The sequence below is a fragment of the Canis lupus genome, chromosome 16, assembly GCF_048164855.1.
Source record: "Canis lupus baileyi chromosome 16, mCanLup2.hap1, whole genome shotgun sequence".
In the NCBI taxonomy this organism is placed as follows: domain Eukaryota; kingdom Metazoa; phylum Chordata; class Mammalia; order Carnivora; family Canidae; genus Canis; species Canis lupus.
Window position 1 is genome coordinate 2,825,990 of NC_132853.1, and position 22,838 is coordinate 2,848,827.

The 22,838-nt window shown below is 40.2% G+C and overlaps 1 protein-coding gene across 3 annotated transcripts in view; it reads right to left on the bottom strand.

The window, feature by feature from the left end:
- The window catches only part of NR6A1 (nuclear receptor subfamily 6 group A member 1), a 221,997-nt gene extending 199,603 nt beyond the window's left edge, over nucleotides 1-22,394 (bottom strand). For all 3 annotated transcript variants that reach the window (XR_012008275.1, XM_072777881.1, XM_072777879.1), the window contains exon 1: nucleotides 22,105-22,394. Coding sequence is in view for 2 of the 3 variants with exons in the window: in XM_072777881.1 (XP_072633982.1) it covers nucleotides 22,105-22,204 (100 nt within the window). In the remaining variant the exon portion in view is untranslated. The remainder of the gene's footprint in view (nucleotides 1-22,104) is intronic.
- Nucleotides 22,395-22,838: the final 444 nt, after the last annotated feature.

Genomic DNA, 22,838 nt, shown 5'->3' on the forward strand with positions numbered 1-22,838 from the left:
TCTTCCTCTGCCTATGTCTCTGCCTCTCTGTGTCTCTCATGAATAAATAAATTTTAAAAAAAAGAAAGAAAGAAACGGATTCAGAATGTCACAGAGCAGCAAATCATATATTTTTGTTTATGCCAAATATTAGAAAAATTTAATTAAAATATCCGTTGAACCAAATTTAGGCCACCATATACTATACCAGCCTGGTCCCTGGAATTATAGACCTATTAGGAATAGGTTTCACAAGATGATTTATCAAGAATTCATAGTAAATATTCTAAGATATTACATAACATAGAGAATAAAAGATATAGGAAAATTGTCACCAAATAAATTCTGCATATTATCTTTATTTTTTTTTTGCATATTATCTTTAGATCTACATATTATCATACTGTGTTTTAAGATTTGAGAGACAGAGCAGAGCACGCTCCCACACGTGTGTGAACATAGGGAGGGACAGAAAAAGAGGAAGAGAAACTTTAGCAGACTCCTCTTTGAGCTCAAAGGGCCCAGGCAGGGCTCTCTCTTACAACCCTGAGGATCATGACCTGAGCCAAAACCAAGAGTCTGATGCTCGACTGTGCCACCCAGGGTTCCCTCATAACTGTGCTTTCTAAGAAAATTCCTCAAAATTTCTTTCCAAGTACAAAATATTTCCATGAAGAATTTTTTTTTAAGATTTTATTTGTTCATGGGAGACACAGAGAGAGAGAGAGAGAGAGAAGCAAGTTCCATGTAGGGAGTCCGATGTGGGACCTGATCTCGGGACTCCAGGATCAGGCCCTGGGCCAAAAGGCAGGCGCCAAACCGCTAAGCCACCCAGGGATTCCTCCATGAAGAATTTTAAAGATCCAATTTAAAATAATTCAGTGGGGAGGGCAGCCTGGGTGACTGAGCTAAGGTTTAGCGCCTGCCTTTGGCCCAGGGCGTGATCCTGGAGACCCAGGATTGAGTCCCACGCCAGGCTCCCTGCATGGAGCCTGCTTCTCCCTCTGCCTGTGTCTCTGGCACTCTTGCGCTCTCGTGCTCTCTCTCTGTGTCTCTCATGAATAAAAACTCTTTAAAAAATAATAATAATTCAGGGGGCGCCTGGGCTGGCTCAGTAGAGCATGTAATTTTTATTATTTTTTAAAAGAGTTTATTTATTTATTCATGAGAGAGAGAGAGAGAGACAGGCAGAGGGAGAAGCAGGCTCCACACAGGGAGCCCGACGTGGAACTTGATCCCGGGTCTCCAGGATCACGCCCTGGGCCAAAGGCAGGCGCTAAACCGCTAAGCTACCAGGGCTGCCTCCCACCTCTTTTTTTTTTTTAATTCATGAAAGATACACAGAGAGAGGCAGAGACACAGGCATAGGGAGAAGTAGGTACCCCTGCAGGGAGCCCGATGTGGGACTTGATCCCATGACCCCGGGATCACACCCTGAGCCAAAGGCAGATGCTCAATCACTGAAACACCCAGGTGTCCCCCAATTTCTTTTTAAGGTTTATTTATCATCAGGCTCCCTGCTCAGCAGGGTGTCTGCTTCTCCCTCTCTCTCTGCCCCTCACCCAGTGTGTGCTCTCTCCTTTTCAAATAAATACATTTTTTTAAGATTTATTTATTTATTCATGAGAGACAGAGAGAGGGAGGTAGAGACATAGGCAGAGGGAGAAGCAGGCTCCATACAGGGAGCCCAACACGGGACTTGATCCTGGGTCTCCAGGATCACGCCCTGGGCTGAAGGCAGGTGCCAAACCACTGAGCCATACAGGCATCCCAAATACAATCTTTTAAAAACAAACTGCTGGCAGTATCTTTTTTTCAAGGTTACTTTTCCAACATTATCTAATTAGTAGTCAAAGGAAGTTTATGATTTTTTAAAATTTTTTTAAATTTTTTAAAATTTTTTTAATTTTTTTTTTTTTTTTATGATAGTCACAGAGAGAGAGAGAGAGGCAGAGACACAGGCAGAGGGAGAAGCAGGCTCCATGCACCGGGAGCCCGACGTGGGATTCGAACCCGGGACTCCAGGATAGCGCCCTGGGCCAAAGGCAGGCGCTAAACTGCTGCGCCACCCAGGGATCCCCGAAGCTTATGATGTTTTGAGATTTACTTCCATAAATACTTTATGTAGGGGTACAAATACCTACAAAGTTACTGTATATTGTACACCCAACTTCTATAATCCCATAAGAACCAAGAAATACAATGTTTGGAGGAAGACTTGAGTTCCTTAGGATGAAATCCTGTCTCCTAGCAGTTAAAATAACAAATTAAAAAAATCAGAAAAATCCATCTAAGATCTTCTGAATTCTCCTTGAGGATACAGAAGAAAAAGAGGAAGGATGAGAAAACAGGAAAGAAAAGTAAAGGGGAGGAGGAGGGTGACTAGATAAATAAGGTCTGTGGGACTATGGGTTCAACTTCAAACAAATTTCCTCTCCACAGTTTACTCATTTAGAAAATGAGCACACCATCACCTATTCAGTGTTTCCCAAAGTGAGGAGATCACTAGAAGATTTTAAGTGGTACAAACAGAAAACATTTTAAAACATTCCAAAGTTGTTTGTCACCTTTTCAATTCTTTTAATACTTCTAATTACATCAGAAAAAAAAAAAACCTCAGTTTAGTACTAGTTTGTCCATTGTCTCTCCCATTCTTGCTAATCTCCCTTTTCCAACAAAGGTCTGATTAGAGAGACTTGGGCAAACATCTTAGCTAAAATTTAACATAGTATTACTTTTTACTGTTACCTACTATTTCTGGCAAATAATTTTCCATTTAGATTAATAAACTTCCTTTTAAAATACATTTTGGGTTGCAAAGTATTTAACTATATAATATTTAAAATACTAAATAAATATAGTAGGAAATAACAAAAATGATGATACAAGAAAAACTAAAGTTTGGAAAATATCGGTTTGGTGGAATAGTGGTATAAGCAGTGGTAAATTATTCCCAACTCAGTTAACTCATCTGTAATATGGGATTATCACTACCTATCAACAAAAAGTTGTGGAAAGGAGGGCACTGGGTTGCTCAATGGTTTGACATCTGACTTTGGCTCAGGTCGTAATCCCAGGGTCCTGGGATTGATACTCGCATCAGGCTCCCCATGGAGAGCCTGCTTCTCCCTCTGCATCTCTCTTTTTTTTTAAGATTTTATTTATTTATTCATGAGACAGAGAGAGAGAGAGAGAGAGAGAGAGAAAGGTCAGAGTAGTTATAGTCACTAGTCAAGTTACCAAATGGCCAGCCAAATCTCCAAAAAGCCAAATCTCTAAATTTACCAAAAACTTGTTTTAACTATTTATACGGTTTATAACAATGCATATTAATAGGACAGTTTAATTAGCTTTTAAGTATGTCTGCCAAATTAAGATTGACAGGATAGCAGCATTTTCAATAACGTTCAATTTGTCTCTAACCCAGCTGTCTGCTGCTGTGGCTGCAAAGAACCAGGGCAGAGAGGTCTCCTGCTGGTGGAAAAATAGAGCCTTGTCTGGGCTGCAGGTGATGGGGGAAAGAAGGTAAAGGAAAAGGGGAGAATAAGGAAAAAATGGTAAGAGCAACTAAGGAGAGGGAGAGTGACAACAAATTGAGTTCAAAAATGAGGTTCAGCAAATTGCTTTTTATTAAATTACATATTGGGCAAATTGGGCATTGGCAAACTAGTTTCAATGACTTGGATTTTGGTGAACTAGCTTGCCTACCCATGAAGTAGATGGTCTTAACCTTACTTATAGATAAGGAAATTGAGAAATGTTAAAGAACTTTCCTAAAGTAGGGACCCCTGGATGGCTCAGTCAGTTAAGCAAGCATCTATCTGCCTTTGGCTCAGGTCGTGATCCTAGAGTCCTGAGGTTGAGTCCCTAAATGGGGTCCCTGCTGAGAGCGGGGAGTCTGCTTACTCTCTCTCTCTCTCTCTCTCTCTCTCTCTCTCTCGGTCCCTCCCCCAACTGCTTGGGGGCACTCTCTCATCAATCAATCAATCAATCAATCAAATCTTTAAAAAAATAATAATAAAACACCTTTAGCCAAATGTTGGAGACAATTTTTCAGGGGTCTCTTGCTTTTCGCTTTAAAAAAATAATAGGGATCCCTGGGTGGCGCAGCGGTTTGGCGCCTGCCTTTGGCCCAGGGCGTGATCCCGGAGACCCGGGATCGAATCTCACATCGGGCTCCCGGTGCATGGAGCCTGCTTCTCCCTCTGCCTGTGTCTCTGCCTCCCTCTCTCTCTCTCTGTAACTATCATAAATTAATAAAAAATAAAATAAATAAATAAATAAATAAATAAATAAATAAATAAATAAATAAATAAATAATAATAAAACACCTTTAGCCAAATGTTGGAGACAATTTTTCAGGGGTCTCTTGCTTTTCGCTGCATGTCTTGCATGCAGAGGCACTGACTATCTTTGTTCCAGGACATCTTGTTGTATAGGAAACAGCCTTGAAACACAGAGAGAGAGAGATCTTCCCTCCAGAGTAGGGAAGGCGTGTTCAGTGCCCATTATAAAAAATTCAGATTCTCTGAGCTTGGGGCTCCACTCCTGAAAAATACCCCAATCTGTGTGCGCAGGTGCTATCTGGTCTTCACTGTGTCACCCTATAGGAACTGGTGCTGGGAGAATCATCTCAAGAAAATGTAGGTACTCCGGCTGCTATGAGTAATAAAGTCCTTTGTCTCTGACCCAGCAGGCTTGTGTCTTCTGCCAGCATCCATGAAATTGGCTGGCTAACTTGTTAGCTTACAAGTAGGGTGACATCTCAGTCAATTTCACAGTTCTTGATACCAAAAAAGGCAAAATGGATGCTCATATGTTTGGAAGAAATTCTACAAGAAAAGGATACTGTCAAAAGACACCAAAAATCATCTAGTCCATTACAGAAAGGAAGAAAGGAAAACAAGGTGGTTTAGAACACATGCTTTGGATACAGCAAGATGTGGTTCAAATCCCAGCCTCACCAAGCACCGAGCTGGGCATGTTATATGAATTGCACAAAGGCGTCTGGCTGGCTGTGGGACTGTGATCCAGCCTGCGCAAGCCTATTCAAGCAGGGGACCTGGTGGTAAGTTCAGGGGGGAGCCTGCTTCTCCCTCTTCCTCTCCAGCTGTTCTCTCTCTTGCTCATGTGCACATCTGCTCTCTCTCAAATATTTTTAAAACTTTTCTAAAGTAATACAGTCATATTCTAGGTTCTTCACACACTACACCATTTCATTTACCACTAATCTGGTGTGTGGTGATTCTAACATTCTTTCACCACCACTACCCTCCAAATAAAAACCCACAAAATTAGATCAGACAGAATTTAAAGCCAAGTCTAACTCTGAAGCTCATGCTCTAATATATCTACTTATCACTGTATCATAATAATAGTTCACTGAAATCATTTCTAATTGCCAGTGCAGTTTGTCTATCATGCTACACAATACTTACTCTACCCTTTTCTAGAAATATTTCTACCTGCTATTCAGACGCTGAGTGGCAGTGCTGCCAGACTAAGTTGGAATAATTTCAGCCAAAAGTCAAAAGATCTTATTAGCCAGACATCATTTTTCATATGATTTTAGAACAAATAACTGCAATTGCTTGAGAATCCCCATTACCATACCTAGAGATCCCAGACTGGCAACCCCTGCTTTAAATTATCTTGGGTCTCTGTCTCTTTCTTTCCCCTCTCTCTCTCTCTCACACACACACACACACAAGTATACAATTTTATGATCAATTATTTTGATCATAGTGTAGGCTAGTCTCATTAAATAAATGTAAAAACCAAAATAATCCTTAGATCTGTAAGATCTATATAAGACATCAGTGCTTGCTCAAACTATTTGCCTTACAAAATGGGCTCTTCAGGGATTTATGATGCTGGGAGACATGTCTTATCTCACCAATTACACATAAAACTTGACTTAACAGTGACAATTTCAAGTCTCTTTCTATCAATAAGATAGGAGAGTTCAAGGTTATCTAAGCATTTAAAAATGCATTCTGCCTTTTTTGGTAAACAGAACAATTCTTTATTCATAGATCTTATGATATGACCTATTATATAAAGCATTTTTAAAATAGTATTTTTTACTTTTACACTGCCTCAGTATAATCAGAAACTTTTATTTTTATTTTTATTTTTTTATGATAGTCACAGAGAGAGAGAGAGAGAGAGAGAGAGAGGCAGAGACATAGGCAGAGGGAGAAGCAGGCTCCATGCACCGGGAGCCCGACGAGGGATTCGATCCCGGGTCTCCAGGATCGCGCCCTGGGCCAAAGGCAGGCGCCAAACCGCTGCGCCACCCAGGGATCCCTAATCAGAAACTTTTACTAACGAAGTTCCCACTCCTGTAAAATATTTTAAGAACCAATTATGCTGTTACTTTTAAAAAGCATTAAACATTTGTTCCAATTTTCCATTACGTTCAAACATTTCTTTGATATTAGGATGGGGGGAACAGATTTTCTAAAAATCTGAATATCACAAACTAACGGTCTAAAAAATACCACCATATCTTTAACCTTTTCAAGTACACATTTTTAAATGCTCAACAAAAAGATGACAAACTTAATTTTTTTTAGTCCATTCCAGTCTTCTTTTTTGCACTTTAATAATGCCTATTATTTCTGATCTTCAATGTACATCATCCAAGGCTACCTTTCATGTTTTTAGCAAATAGAATGTGATTCTTCCTAATCTCTTTTGAAATCAACAAAAGCTATAAATTTAACTTCATACAGCCTTTTGTAATTCAGTTAGATTCAAGGTCATCACAAGGTTTTTAATTACTAACCAGTTCTTTAGGAGGTTTGCAAATGGTATAGTTAAGGGAAAGAGCAGCTGGCTTATTCTCTTTCTTATTAAAGAGCATTATAAAAACTGTCTTGGCAAATTGCAAGTTCTCTGACCACCAGTGGTGAGAACAAAGAAGCAGAGCAAATGATCTTCAAACATTTGTTTTTACCCTTAATCAACATAAACTTAACAAATTACTGTAAGACTCTTTAATTTTAGCAAGTACAATGTATGCTTTAATTCAAAATCTGTAGATAGCCAGCCTCCCTAAATGTTACTATTTCCATTCTGAAACCAGCCCTGTTAAAAACTGCCAATGCCTTTCAAATTAGCACAAGATTTTGCTCTTTTTCACTATCAAACTCTATGCAAGATCAGGATAAAAGCCACTGAAGAACCCAGGAGGATTATGCAGATTTCTAAAGGAATGCAAGTTTAACTTCTCTTTCCATGTATTTAATTTCTAACCAAATTCAGTTGTAAGTTTCTGAATATATTGAGGAGGTGATATTGTTGTATTTGAAGAAAAAGAGAGAAAGAGAGAGACATGCACACACCCTAATCCATCCTTCTGAGATTTTTAGAGGCAACCAGCGAAGGCTCCAAAGCGTCTTTGCCAACCATTCCCTAATAATCTATAAGAGAAAGAAGGTAGCCTCAGAAGGGTCCCTAAACACTTGTCTGATGAGGCTGAAGATACTGGAGTGGGGGGTGGAAAGCAATGTGCATGGGAGGGAGGCCTGGTGCCAGAAATCTAAAAGATTCAGGGGACGAAAGGCATTGGGAAGGACTTTATCTCTCTAAAAAATGAGAAGAGAATAGCCTATCACAGTATCTCAATTCTATCTTGAGCACCAGACATTAAAAAAAAAAAAAAAAAGTACTGCAAACAGACCTAGATATCTCAGTGTAAATTAAACTGGTTGTTAAAGAAGGTACAACAAGATAGATACTTCTAAAAATCTATCCCTCCAAAATAAGCCAAATTAAAAAGAGCACAAAATGGTTCAGGCAGTATCATTACAAAGTAAGAAATGTCCATCAATTAAAAACAATGGGCTGTGATATACTATTAACAGTTTTAAATAAATTCATGTTGAATGAATAAAGTTTACAACATGAGAAAAAAGCTTACAATTAAACAAGAAGCATAAAGCATCTACTGTATGATTACAACAAGCAAAAAACAAGGATTTGAAGAAAGTTTCAGAGAAAAATAAGAAAATGTTAATGAAAACTGCTTGGATACAAGATTAATATAGGTTATTTTCCCCCCACTTTCTGTATTTTCTACAATGATCATGCATTTCTAATTTAAAAACAGATTCCAGGGCAGCTCACATTAAGTATCTAACAGCCATAGGCAATTCAAGCACACAGTTCAGGGATCACGCCACTTAAAATCTAAATACAAGATACAGCTAAATCCCTCCTGCTTTTATTTATATGCAAGCACTTCCAACTGTGTTCCCCAGGATGTGTCCCTCAGACAACACTCTAAAGTTGCTTTCCAAATGAGGTACTAGAAACACTGGGTATTCTCCAGCCAGGAGCCCCATCTATGCTCCTTAAACTAGCACTGAAGAATAAATCTACAGTATTTCACATACTTTGTATTATCCATGTGTGCTTGGTAATAGTTTCTTATTAATGGAACACACTGTATAGAAAGCAAACTCACGTTGAAATATTTGGAAAGGCTCAAAACAGACAAAATTTTATCTACAAATGTTAAATGCATTTCTTCATCACAGTAGTACTTTTGGTTAGCTCTGGATTCTGGCCAGCCCAATTATCTTTCAGATTTGATTTGTCAGCAAGAGAATATTTTTGTGTGTGTGGGAAAGTAATTGTAATTTCTCTCCTCTAAAAGGCTGATAGGTTTCCTGATGCCAGTAAAATGACTGATGAATATTTCAACTGCAGCTCTCCTGCTTACCGCTCCCCCCATTTTTCCCCTTCCCCCATGCATTGCTGCCCCTTTCCTGCTGGGTTCCCTTTTTAAGAATCTACAGCATTTAAGGAGGTTTTGCAATTTTCCTTAATGAATCCAAGTTCTCAAATGCAGGGCATTTAATCTTAAGAGGATAGGACTCTTCCCAATGCTGAATGAGTTTTGCAGATAAAAATCCCTTTACAAGCAATAAGGGAAAAAATGAAATTAGCTATAGGTTTGACTCAATGAATGAAATTGTACTTACAAAAAAAGTGCAGCATGAAAGGGTTATAAATGGAGAAAAAAGTGATCATTTTAAAAAGAAAAAAAAGTCTACCAAAAGTCTAATTTCAAGTTTACATTACAAATTATAGCATTAGAGCTTTAATTGTAAATAGATTATTAAGAAATTGTAAATTTCTAAAATTTAAAATTTTTTAGAAATTGTAAATTTCTATAAAAGTACACATAGAATGGAATTTGCACATAAATTATGTGATCCTACAGACTTTAAATCAGCCAGGTGTCCTAAAATCAAAACAGGGAAACAGAGTATGTATGATAAATACAAATGCTGAGGGATGATTGAACAGTATCTGAAATCCAAATCATGCCAGAGAATCTGTGCTGTGTAATAGCTATTTGCTTTAGGCAGGGCTTCCTAAATTGCAACTTCCTGTTTTACCCAATTCATTCCCTAATAAAGCTGGAAAATCCCTTCAGGGATTATCTAATTTATAATTCAGCTCCTTCATTTTACAGGTGACATATAAACAGGACTTCATAACAGAATTAGAATCAGAACCCAGACAAAACCCAGGCCTTATTAACTAGTTCATGGGTGTCAAAACTCCCCAAATAATATGGTTGGTTGGCCTTTTCTCTCAAGTCCTTTCCTACTCAGACTATACTGTTACCATAATCTATTAACCCACACTGCCACATTTTTCTCACTATACCTCTCTTTGCTAGAAAATCACTTTCTATATTTTACAAGCTTTGGACAACTGGCTCTTATACTACCAATTCCAAAAAGTTACATCAACCTTCTTGATTTGGTTCTCCTCTCCTCCGTAAAGCTAACTTTTGTGTGGCAGAATTAAAAACGGTAAAAAAGGACAAAGCCATCTTTCCTAAACTGAATTCCCCAGTGCAGTCAAACAGCCAGGAGTTATTGGTCATCTCATCTTAATTTGGTGCATCTAATCACTGTACCTACAAGGAAAGCCACATTTCCAAACAGAAACTACATTCTGGTTGGAGGGCCCATCAAACCTTCGATTTAGCTTTTAACACACTTCTTGACTTAGATATTGGCTCCAGTTTTCCCAAGTGACTGAGAAGCACATTCTCTTCCCTTATGTTTTGTAGACTTTCTCTGAATACCAACAAAGGACTCAGACTCAAAGATCTCTGATAAAATCAAGACTCAGATTCCTGACCTGACTGTTCTTTCATTCATTCATTCATTCATTCATTCATTCATTCAACATTCATAAAACATCAATTCCTTGTGCTTAGTCTTGAGGACACAGATGCAAGATAGGTTATCCCTGCCCTGAGTAGCTCAAAAACTTTTCTTTCCTTAGTACCCTTTAGGGCCACCAAGGATTGTCCCTGACTCCACAAAATTGTTCTCTGGTTGGCTTATTAAAGCCAACATAAGAGAATGAAAAAAGTCACTTGGAATTCTAAAAGTGGATCTTGTGACTATCTACAGAAAGCTGAATTCTGGGCCTCCACAACTATAAATGGCCTGGATTTGCAAGTGTGTGCTTTGCGAAAGCCATTTTGCTTGGTACTTTATAGACCTTAATCACTAATAACCCTACAGTCAATTTCAAAAACGTTAAGTATGGAGGTTGGGAGGAATTAAATCTAGGGAACAATTATTTACAATGTTACTAACTATAAAATTTGGGGTTGAACCTCTATGGGTTTTAGTTTTCAAACTTGCAAAATGGAGAGGATAGCAGAACACCTAATTCGTAGAGTTATGAGGATAAACTAAGTTAATACATGTAAGGCGCTTAGAATATTATATAAATGTTAGCTGCTATAATTAAATGAGAACACCAAAGTTCAGAGAAGTCAAGTGACAAAGTCACATAGCTGTGATCTTTGTTTTGCCACACTCCAGAGTCCATGCTCTTTCCCTCTCACACCATCTAACCAAAACCCTTCCTCCCTGACAGAAACTACTACTGCCACTTCCAAAAAACAAAGCCCTCTAAATAGGTATCAGTGGGGGGTTTCCCCCAGGTGGTTTATTATCCTGCTAAAAAGCGATTTTGGAGGAAGGATTGTAAGGCTAGGGAGGAAGTCTCCTGACAGGTTAGATTTTTATAGCAAGAATATGGAAGAAAAAATAATCTGCCTCAGTTATTAATTTTAGTAATTAAAACAACTCAATTGATGGATTTAAAAATTTCATCTGAAACTTGAAATATTAATAGGAAAAAGGAAAGACTTGTATCTTCTTATAAAGCTGCAACCCCCACAGAATACAAAAATGCTTTAAATGATATTTTACATGAAACTCCAAGAACATCAAATTACAGAGCTCTTTAAGAAAAGAAGCCCAAATATCTCACTGATCTTTCATCACCCACCAAGTTTCATCTTAAGATCTGATCCAGTAATTCCTTATTGTTATTCACATTGTTATGTGACATTTCTTCTGCCAGCAAGCTCACTACAAAATGAGTTCTACCTAGCAACTACCCTTAGGAGTAAATCCCTAATTCTTTAACAACACAGTAATTGACTTACACTAAAATGTTACTCACACTAGGAAAGGGTATTCTTTGAGAAGAGGAGATGTTTCTTCTATATAGGCTTTATTACCACCTCCCTCAGTGAAAACCAGGCTAAAAGGCAAACCAATCTACAAAATGACGTTGCCAAAATCTCAATTTTAAGAGACTCAACAAAAGCCAAACTTGTCTGAAAGCAAACAAGCAAGCTACTCCTGCAAGTTTTAAAAAGCAAGATAGGATCTTCTAAAATCTCATGTAAGTATTCCTTTATTTTTATAGGAAGGACTCCTATTAAATATTTTTGTGTTACAAGACTTATTTCCACAATTATAAATCTCCCCTTAGTGAGGAAACAGGTTCTGTTGGAAAATTTCTACCACAAGATAATTAACAGTTAAGTAACAGGTTTCATGTAACAGGTAACAAAAGCCTTATCAGAGAACTCAGTGAGGGTGAACTATGACACACTTCATTTAGTCTCAAGCAACGAAAACCTAAAATGATATGAACTCTTTCATTTATCCCCCCTCTGTAGTCCCTTTATGGAGGAGAAATAAGAAAGAAGGAAAGACAGAAAGACGAAACAACCCAAAGCAACAAAGTACTAACAATAGGATTTTATGGGGTCATCATTTTCTTCCATCTTAAATTCATTTACACATAGTTTTGGTCTGAGTGATTATCATGACCTGAGCCAAAGGCAGACACCCAACCACTGAGCCACCCAGGTGTCCCAAAAATATCTATTCATTTAAAGTAACAATAAACCTATCACATTATATAAATAACATGTTTTTATGAAAAACAAGCTTTTTAACAACAATAAAAACTGGTGAGAAGAAGAGCGTTGTTTTATATTTTTTTGGTACTAACATCTGGCTTAATCCTGGCAGCTAGATTCTCCTGTATGTGTCTGCATTCAGTACGACGTGTTAAGCCGTTTTGGTTGAAGTATAGGCAGAAAATCTGGCCTGATTTATAACTGGAAAAGGAAGAAGTATCTACTTGTTAAAATTTGTGTATTTTGATAATTCGCCAAGACTTAGTAAGTGGTAGTTTCTTAAAAAGGTTAGTTCAGTGTGAGGGGTGCCTGGGTGGTACAGTCAATTAAACAACTGACCTTTGGTTTTGGCTCAGATCAAGATCTTAGGATCATGAAATCGAGCCCCACATCTGGCTCCACGTAGAGTCTGCTTAAGACACTCTCCCTCGGGGATCCCTGGGTGGCGCAGCGGTTTGGCGCCTGCCTTTGGCCCAGGGCGCGATCCTGGAGACCCGTGATCGAATCCCACGTCGGGCTCCCGGTGCATGGAGCCTGCTTCTCCCTCTGCCTATGTCTCTGCCTCTCTCTCTCTCTCTCTGTGTGACTATCATAAATAAATTAATTAATTAAAAAAAAAATTAAGACACTCTCCCTCTCAGGGTGCCTGGGTGTCTCTCAGTGGGTTAAGTGTCTGCCTTCAGCTCAGGTCATGATCCCAGGGTCCTGGGTTTGAGCCTTGCATCGGGCTCCCTGCTTGGCAGGGAACCTGCTTTTCTCTCTCCTGCTGCTGCTACCCCTGCTTGTGCTCTCTTGCTCTGTCAAATAAATAACATCTAAAAAAAAACAAAAAAACCTCTTCCTCTCCCTCTGCCCCCCGCCCCCACCTCATCCCACCCTCACCTGCACTGTAAAACTAATATTAAAAAAGTTAGTTCAGGGGATCCCTGGGTGGCTCAGCAGTTTAGCACCTGCCTTTGGCCCAGGGCATGATCCTGGAGTCCGGGGATCGAGTCACACATCAGGCTCCCTACGTGGAACCTGCTTCTCCCCCTCTGCCCGTGTCTCTGCCTCTCTCTCTCTCTCTGTGCCTTTCATGAATAAATAAAATCTTAAAAAAAAAAAAAAGTTAGTTCAATGCAAAATATAAAACCATATCAATAAACTTGTGTATTCTGTCACAATAAAATCCATTGGTCTGATAATCTGATAGATCCTTTTACCCACGCAGAATTTTGTTAACATCACACACCAACAAAGGAAAATATTCCTTCACTGACATATGAACTTCAAAATGTTAGCATATTTCATCACACAGTATCAATGAAAAATCAAACTTGTTAACAGTGATACTTCTCTTCATCAGAAAAAGCCTTTAAAAAAAAAAAGAAAAGAAAAGAAAAGGCCTTAAGTATTGGGTAGCTGTCAAGCTCAAAGTGACAAGGGCAAGTTTTCCAAAATTCTAATTGTCCTCTGAAAGCTCAAATTTTACTCACCAGCAACAAACAAATACTGTCCGTTTTCCTTGATGTAACTAGCTCATGTTCATTTTAAAAAAAAATGGACTGCCAAATACCTAAGTCCCAATAAACCATAGTTTGTCAATTGTTCTTTCAAGTGAAAATGATGTTCCATGAAAAAAAGCAGCTACTACTTCAGCTTACAACATAATTGCACAAGTCCTTTGCCTTATTTTTTTTTTAAAGACTTTATTTATTCATGAGAGACACAGAGAAAGAGAGGCAGAGACAGAAGCAGGCTCCACGTAGGGAGCCTAATGTGGGACTGGATCCTAGAACCCCAGGATCACACCCTGGGCCAAATGCAGGTGCTAAACCGCTGAGTCACCCAGGGATCCCCAGCATTTTGCCTTAAAACAAGTATTCTATTTTGGTATGCAGCAGAAATTCTTTGTGTGTACTTGCCTACTTGCAATTTCCTCAAATATAATATCAAAAACATGTACTCAAGGGCTGAGATTTAATAAAATTAATCATTTTTACCCCTTCATCAAAGTCAGACAGGTGAAATGGCTTTTAAAAAAATATTAAGTGCATGAAGGTGACAAATACAATGACTACTAGCACAGTTTGGTGCCTTGATTCTTCTAAAGTGCGAACGGTTTATACCCATTGTCGTATTCTGCAACATCAGTACAAATGTCAACATGGTGAAAAAGGCAAACAATGCCAATGTTACAATAAAAATAGTTTTCACCTCAAGACTCTCCTGAAAGGGTCTTAGGGATTCTCCCAGAAGTTCTTGAACCACACTTTGAAAATCACTGGTTTAGATAATATAGTAAAAAAACAGAGTTAAGGACCCAATGAATAGGAAGAAATTAAGTCTGAAACAATCCAGAAATGAATGACCAACAAATGATGAATGATAGAAAATAATACAATCCAACTAAGTACTATTTCATTAATGATTTATAAATTTTAAAGGCAAGAGATAAAGCCAAATAAAAAATGTATATGACTTCATAGAAGTGTTGTGTCCTCTTTCTTTTGTAAGGGAAAAAACTAAACTGAATAATTAACTGTTATACAAAGAACACTGCATTTTATTTATTTTTAAAGATTTATTTATTTATTCATGATAGACAAAGAGACAGAGACAGAGAGAGAGAGAGAGGTAGAGACACAGGCAGAGGGAGAAGCAGGCTCCATGCCCCGAGCCCGACTCGGAACTCGATCCCAGAACTCGATCCCGGGACTCGATCCCGGGACTCCAGGATCGCACCCTGGGCCAAAGGCAGGCGCCAAACCGCTGAGCCACCTAGGGATCCCCAAGAACACTGCATTTTATAAGAAGTTAACAAAAATGGTTAAGACTGAATTTTTAATCCTTCCAGGATGACACAGCTTCAAGATTGAAATGAGTGCATGAGTTACATAAAATTAATTTTTTGAATGAAAACTATATTTAGGTTAAGACAGTTCCCTTGTCCTTCATTTTGGCACAGATTTGTTATTGAACTGTTTCCTCAGTCTTAAACTATAGGGTAATACCTCTGTTTCCTTTGAATGCAAAGGAAATAAAGGTGGTTTAAAAATTTGATTAATCATATCCTTTTTCAATGTTTTTAAAGGAGGAAATTAACACAGAAATTCTGATACTTATAAAGATGGACTGGAAAAGCAAGCAGAACCCACTCATAGACCTCTGAAATGCTTTATAGACAGATCTAGAATCCCATGATACTATGAAATGTAAGAAGTTGCAAATAAAAGCTGAGAAGACTAGCTACCTCTTCCACATGAAGAATTTAGTTGTGATACTTCTCTCAAAAGTATGACTGAATATCATTTTAAATGAATTATAAATTTTCTTATGCAAACAGCTGTTCAAGCAAATATCTATGGTTAATACATCTTGCTAATACCACAGTTACAGTTCCAATGTGCTTATTATTCAAACAATGCCCTCTATCATTACTAACAACTTCTTTTTATAACTTTGCCCTTTGACAAAGTCACCATTCTGGTTCCAACCACCCACAGAGTAGATCTTCAAATCAAATACTCAGATTTGTTTCTGGAGTAGATTACATGTTGCTGCCTAGGGAATTGGGTTTTGGAAACATTACACTTGCCAGCTGACTTATCAACAGTGCCCACAGAATGGACACCAATTTAAGGCAAGAATCTCTCCAGAAAATAGAAAAATACGCTACTACTGCCATCTGTGGTTTATGCTTGAATAGCTTCTGTGGCATAAACAAATTGAAGGGTGTACAGTTTGCAATTAAGATCCAAAGACCTCATTATTTGAATATATTTTAAGCTAACTCTTAATGTAACAAACTGTAGAGTTTATTTAGCGTATGACATAAGAATTTGGGATTCTCTATTTGAACTTATTCTATAATACTGATGGAGAAACTACAAACTACCTTAAATGAAAATTTTTCCCTTGCATCAAGGCTCATTTTTCCCAAACACTCATTCCTAAAGAAATTCAAAACACTTGACTGTCTTCTGTGAATTTATAATTAGGGTAATTTCTCTTGTGAAATAGTGACTATCAACACTAAAACAACTCCAAAATTTTTTTTTCTGTTTTGTTTTTTATTTTTTATTTTTTTAATTTATTTTTTATTGGTGTTCAATTTACTAACATACAGAACAACCCCCCCCCCGTGCCGTCACCCATTCACTCCCACCCCCCCCTCCTCCCCTTCTATCACCCCTAGTTCGTTTCCCAGAGTTAGCAGTCTTTACGTTCTGTCTCCCTTTCTGATATTTCCCACACATTTCTTCCCCCTTCCCTTATATTCCCTTTCACTATTATTTCAACTCCAAAATTTTTAAAGAAATGTATTTTTAATGAATTTTCTACTTAGACATGAGAGTTTGTTCCATTCAAGACAAATTTTCAAGGTTCAATTATCCCCATAATTTTTTCAAGAACAAAAATTCAGAAATGCAAGTTAAGCCTGAAAGTAGGCTATTTTCACAACTTATTTTCTCTTAGATTGCATTTTCACTTGACAACCACTGTAGCTTAGGGATCAAAAGATTTGGTGCAGCTGGGGGTGGGGAAAAAAGCAATTCAGCTCCCCAGCAGCCAGCTGAGGAAATCCTGGTTCTCTCCCCAACTAAATCACTGTTAATCAAAATTACCGGGTTACATAGTAAAGTTTTATTTAAATAAGCAGAACTAGCAAAAAATTCTTGTTTTCTCGAGAAGCTGTTCTACACAGACTGCTATTTAACGGCAGGTAATAAAGGAAGGATGAAATAATTCAGAAATATTTTATTCTTTCAAACAAAATTAGTTCTAAACCACACTGAAAAGCAGGTTAGACATCTCACAATGGTTTTCTTCTAATTTTCCACTATCCATAGTCTAACAGCCTTCTTTTTTGTAAAGACAAGCTGTGTTGGAAAACAAGCAATAAATACCAGCCTTGATTCTAGTAATAATGTATATATCAAAGTTACACCCAGATTTTTTTTTCTAAGGTTAAGCTCAGATGAATCCAAAACTTTGGCTGTAACAGGGGCTCAACACCTAAAAATCAATTACCTGCTCAGCACTTCTTGCCGACTTTTAATAATTCTGATATTTCTGAACTCTAGTTATCAAAGGCATCAGTAAACCCATAAGAAATTACCTGAGTCAGGAAAAAGCCGACCTTAAGAATACAAAAGTTTGAAACAAAAAAGTTTAAAAAGTTCCAAACAAAACACTTTCTTTTACAAAATCTTGGTTTTGGAAATACGCTCAAAGAACTGCAAAGAATTAGGTGTTTGTATGGGCATATTCAGCAGCTACCCTCTGTTAAAATTGTTTCAAGGATTTTTTTTTTTTTTGCAGAAATGCAAATTTTGTTTAACTGTTGATTCAGAACTTTAATTTTTCTGTGACCCTTTTTCACATATAAGGTGATTGGTTCACACAAAATAAGGCATTTTTATTGCCCTACTTTAAAAGAATAGATTTGACCAAAAATGTAGAATTTATTCTTAAAAGGCATCTTTACAAATTTAACTTCCAACCTAATTATATACATGAAAATAAATAACTGAAACAAAGTGTCCTTTAACTTGGCTATAACACAAAAGTAAATACAAGAACCAAAAATTATGACAAGGCCGCAAGACCTAAATGAGCTTGTTGAACACGAAGTCTCCTGATATGGAAGGAGCTATCCCTGGCTTTTGAAATTCTGAAGCCAGAGGTTGTGATCTCAAGACAATTCATCAACGGACTAAATTGTTCAGCACAAACCAATAAATATCTACCTAATTATAAAAACAAAATGATAGTGTCTTAATACAAGATGAACACACACAGTCCCGGGCCCCCAAACACACAAACATTCATTAGTAATTTAAGGCAACTTGCACAACAAGCACTACAATACTTTTATACTACAAGTGGTATAAGAAATTTCTTTATCAATATCACAGTAGCAGTTGGCATTTCTAACCCCTATTCTCCGCTAACCTAAAATTATTTTACTCTAAAGCTTATTTTTTTTACCTTTGCCCCCACCACCTCAGGAGAAAGTGGAAAAAATGAGAAACCAAGAAATTATGAATAAAATTTGAAAATGCACGATTTGGGAATAGTTTAGGAAATCTACCAGCAGTTTTTTTTTCATTAGCTCCCCTTCATCCTCCCCATTGAACTTCCTTTAACATGCTAACACAGACACATGCATCCACACACCTTTTTGCTATGGAATTCAGAATAACAAGATTATGAAGCATGTCACAACCATATTTTCATTACAAGGAACAGAAATGCTCACAAAGATTTTGGTGGATAGTGAAATGAGATCAGAAATGCCATCTCGCACCTCAGCTGCTCAAAATCACCAGTGAATCAGTTCATTGTTGCCTTTCAGTGTTCTTTGGAAGTCGTGGAACTTACTAAAAAATACCTGTGTGCCATTTGTATACACAACAGTACCCCAGTATGCTTTTTTTTTTTTTTTTCCAATGAAAGTAGAAAATTCTGAGGGGATTCAGAATTAACTTTCAAAGTCACAGAACTAAAAAATAAAATAAAATAATAAAGTCACAGAACTGAAAAGTTAGTGTAATCGAAAATATCATATTTTCAGGGATAAACATTTGCATGACACAGTCATGCAGGAAAAAGGCTTCAAGTTATTTAGCGAATTTCTCCCCATCTCCTCTAAAGTATAGTTACATAAAACATGCTTTTAATTACTAATAATGGCTTATAACCTTTCTTCTACTTAAAATATCTAAAAGACTACTACTTCATTCTGTTAAAATACAACAAATGTAAGCCAGCATATACTTCCTCAAATCATTCATCTTCCTTTGAAACCCCAAAAAGCGAGCAGTCCTCTATTATGACTAAATGAGTTCGTGTTTGTTATGAAAACCTACAGCAACAACTGAAAATATCTAGCACAGCCAGCACATGAAATTCCTGAAAGAGTTATGGTGCATCAAAAACAACTACTAGCAACTAAAAACATCTACAAGACCGTAAATTCGGCATCAAGGGCGTTTCTGGCAGGAAAACATTTCTAAAATTCCACCTCCAGTTAATTTCATCATGACACAAACTAAAAGACTTCCTATATCTAGATAGCTATCTATTGCAAATATTTCATACAAAATGGGTATCAGTCCTTGGATAAAAAGTCAGGAGAATTCATTTTCTCTGCTTAGAACTTAAGCAGTCTCATTTACTTTTGGAGAAAAATATTACTAAGTATAAAAGGTGGGGGGGAAGTCCCCACCATTCCAAAGGTAAACTTTCTTTTAACTTTTTCTATTTTGGTAATTCTTCTGTGATAAATCGTAAAACAGTAGTATACAATACTCGTTTTTATACTGAAAAAATAAGACATCCCACAACAGTCTAATGTTTCCTGTATTTTCTTTTAAGCCCATCAAACTGCCCAAAGTCCCACTGTGTTTTCAGCAAAAAGGAAATATTTGTTGCACTAAAATGGACTGATGTAAAATATTAACGCCACCTTGGCCTAAATGGAATGTTCGATAACATTCTTTTAAATGGTTTTGACCAATTGAGGAAATGAGACTATGAATGGGAAATTTGATTAAGAGTTAAAATTACCATTGAGTTCTTTAAAATGTACTAATGAATAATTAATAGCAAATGCAGTTCCTAGGCTTCCCTTACAACATTCTCAAGTAGAATTGAAAGTAAATGTCTGCAGTAAAATCGATCATCTACAGGTTATGCACAGGTGCTACAGGAAGTACACACATGTAGAAAGACATTATGAAAATATATGTATTTAATATGGTCTATAAAATAGATACAGGTTGGGTAAAAAAAAAATCAGCGTAAATATTGGATCAGGATTTACAACGTTCATACATCAATATCAAAACAAATCTTTACTTAATAAGCTTTAAAAGTCAAAAGCATTAAAGAAATCCTTTGTTCCTATGACACTGTCTTCTACCCTCAATGGATTCCAGCCTCCTCCTTTGTGACACGGGAATTTTATTGATCTCAAACATGTTCACATTCAGAAATTATTCTCCAAAGACATCCCACGGGACTGCCAGCCACCTAGATACCACACAGCACATACATCTTAAAAAAGGACAAGGGCTTTTAAAACATACCACTATTTGGTCAGCAACATCAAGTGAAGTTAACCAGGCTCTCTTCTAAACAGACTTTTCCCCTAACTGGTAAAAATACCGGATCTACTGAATTAACAGTAAATGTCTGATGAGTTTGTAAGTACAAGGAGGCGCAGATTTACCCCAGATCTCTCTCTCCCCTTCTGTAACTCTTCATTCATTCAACAACTGAGCGCCTAAATGACCTATTTTCAGGTTATTTTCCTCACACCTGCCAGGTCACTGTCCTGATTGAGAAACTTCTTGCTGAAGCAATTAATTTTTAGTGCCTCCTAACTGTCCTGGGTGTTTGCATTCAATTTGAAATCTGTTACTTGTTAGACACTGTTCCGTCCTAGATCTTTCAGAGAATTGCGAGTTTATGGCGCAGAGAGGGGAGGAGGCGCGGATCTCCGAGAGCCTGCCCTTTATTCGGAAATGAGATGTGAAAGGTGGAAGGCAGGGCAAATAAATAAATAAATCGGGTTTGCAGCCGGAGCGTTTGCCTGCCGGTGCGAGCACCCTTTGTAATGCAGGCCTCCCGGGGCTATCGCCTGCGCTAATTGCTCCAGGGCGCTTTCCAAGTTCAAAAGTTCACCTTTTACGACCTCACAAAAGCTCCTTACACGTTACCAATAAAAACATTCCGCGGCAAACACCGAGGAGGAAAATATCAAACAGATACAAATAAAACACTCCGCAGAGGGAGGGAGCCGGAGGGGGGGTGGGGTGGGGTGGTGGGGAGAGGGGAGGAGGGTGAGTTCGCCCGGAGGAACCCGAGGACTTGGCCGGACGTGGGGGAAGGGGGAGACTGGGAGAGGAAGGGCCCGGCCAGGTGAGGAATTCTCTGCGCCGGGGTCCGGGAAAGGGAAGGGGAGAGCTGAGCTCGGGCGGGCACGGACCGGTACGGGCCGGAGGGAGAAAGGACACAGGCAGGTGTCCCGGGGGCCCGGTCGGGCCAGAGATGTGAGCCAGCAGAGAAGGGGGTCTGAGCACCGGCGGAGGCGGGAGCAGAGGAACGGGGTGTGAAGCAGCCACCGAGAAGTCCGACAAGGAGGCGTTAAGCCGGGAGCTAACCAACTAGGGGTCGGGACTGAGGTGGAGGCTCGCGGTGCCTGCGGGGCCGGGGGCGGGGGGGGGGGCATGGGAGGCGCGGGACTAGAGAGGAGCAGGAAAGGAGCTGCAGAAAGGTGAGGGCACAGAGACCGACGGGACGAGGGTGTGGCGTCCGCAGGGGGAGGGAGCACCCGCGTGGGAGGGCGCCGAGGTGCCGGGGGGAGGGGAGAGCGCCGAAGGGACCCTCCGAGAGGAGAAGGGGGGAGGCTGTGAGCACACGGGACCGAGGAGGAGAAGCCCCCACTGACGGGACCGGACGGGACGCGGGGAGGGGGGGGGCGGGAAGGGTCCGCGCTGAGGGGACCCAGAGGAAGGGGAGGGCTCGGCGCTGAGGGGACCTGGGGGGAGGGAGGAAGATTCGCGCACAGGGGACGGGGGGAGGGGAGGCCAGCACTGAGGGGACACGGGGGGAGGAGGAAACGAAGGTTCGGGTGGAAGGAACCGGGCAGGGGGAGGGTCCGTGCTGAGGGGGACCGGGGAGGAGGGGGGAGGGTCCACATGTAGGAGAGGGTCCGCGCTGAGGGAACCGGGGTGAAGGTCCACGCTGAGGAGACCCAGAGCCGCCACGGCTTCCCGGAGAGTCGGCTGAGAACTGGGGGAGCCCCCGGGGCAAGAGACAGGCAGTCGGTCCCTCCCGGACCCGGGCTCCGCACGCCCCTCACCCACCGTTGCGCGGCGGCGGAGGGAGCGCGGCGGGCGGCTCCAGGAACCCCGCCGAGCCCCCGCCGCCTCCCCCTCCGCTAGGCGGCCGTTCGTCCCGCTCCATGCGGCGGTGCTCAGGGCCCGCGCTCGGCTCGCTGCTCCGCCATGACCGGCGCCCTCGTCCTGATCGTCGCCGTCGTCCGCCGGGGGGGAGGAGGCTGTCAGGGGCCGGCGGGCTCCCGGCCGCGGCGCTCTCTGGGCCCCGAGCCGCCCGGCCCCGCGCCCCTCCGCGCCGCGCCCCCTCAGCACTGGCCAGCTCCCTCCCCCGACGTCACGCGCCGCTGCCACGCACGGGCCTGCGGGGCACGCTGGGAATTGAAGTGCGCCTGGCGAGGCTCGCCACGCGGGACCGCACCAACTGCAGGGGTGAGCGACAGGATAAGCAGCCCTAGGAAGCGAAGGCCAAGGCCTGCCAGTGTCACAAGCCGTGATAAAGACTTCTGGTGAAATTTAAAGAGTCTGACAAATCAGCGCCTTCTCTTTATTTGATTTTTCCAATATCAAAGTTCCCTACGAATCGCGTATCCCCCCCCCACCTAGATAATGAGTCTTTCCTAGGGGCGGATCGCGAAGGAGCCGGGTGAGCACGTGCAGTGAAGCCCAGCCCTGTGGGCGGGGCTTAGGGGGCAGAGTTTGGGGATCTTCACGAGGGACTTCCTCCGCGCCTTGGGGACAAATTGGACCAGAGATTAAAGGGC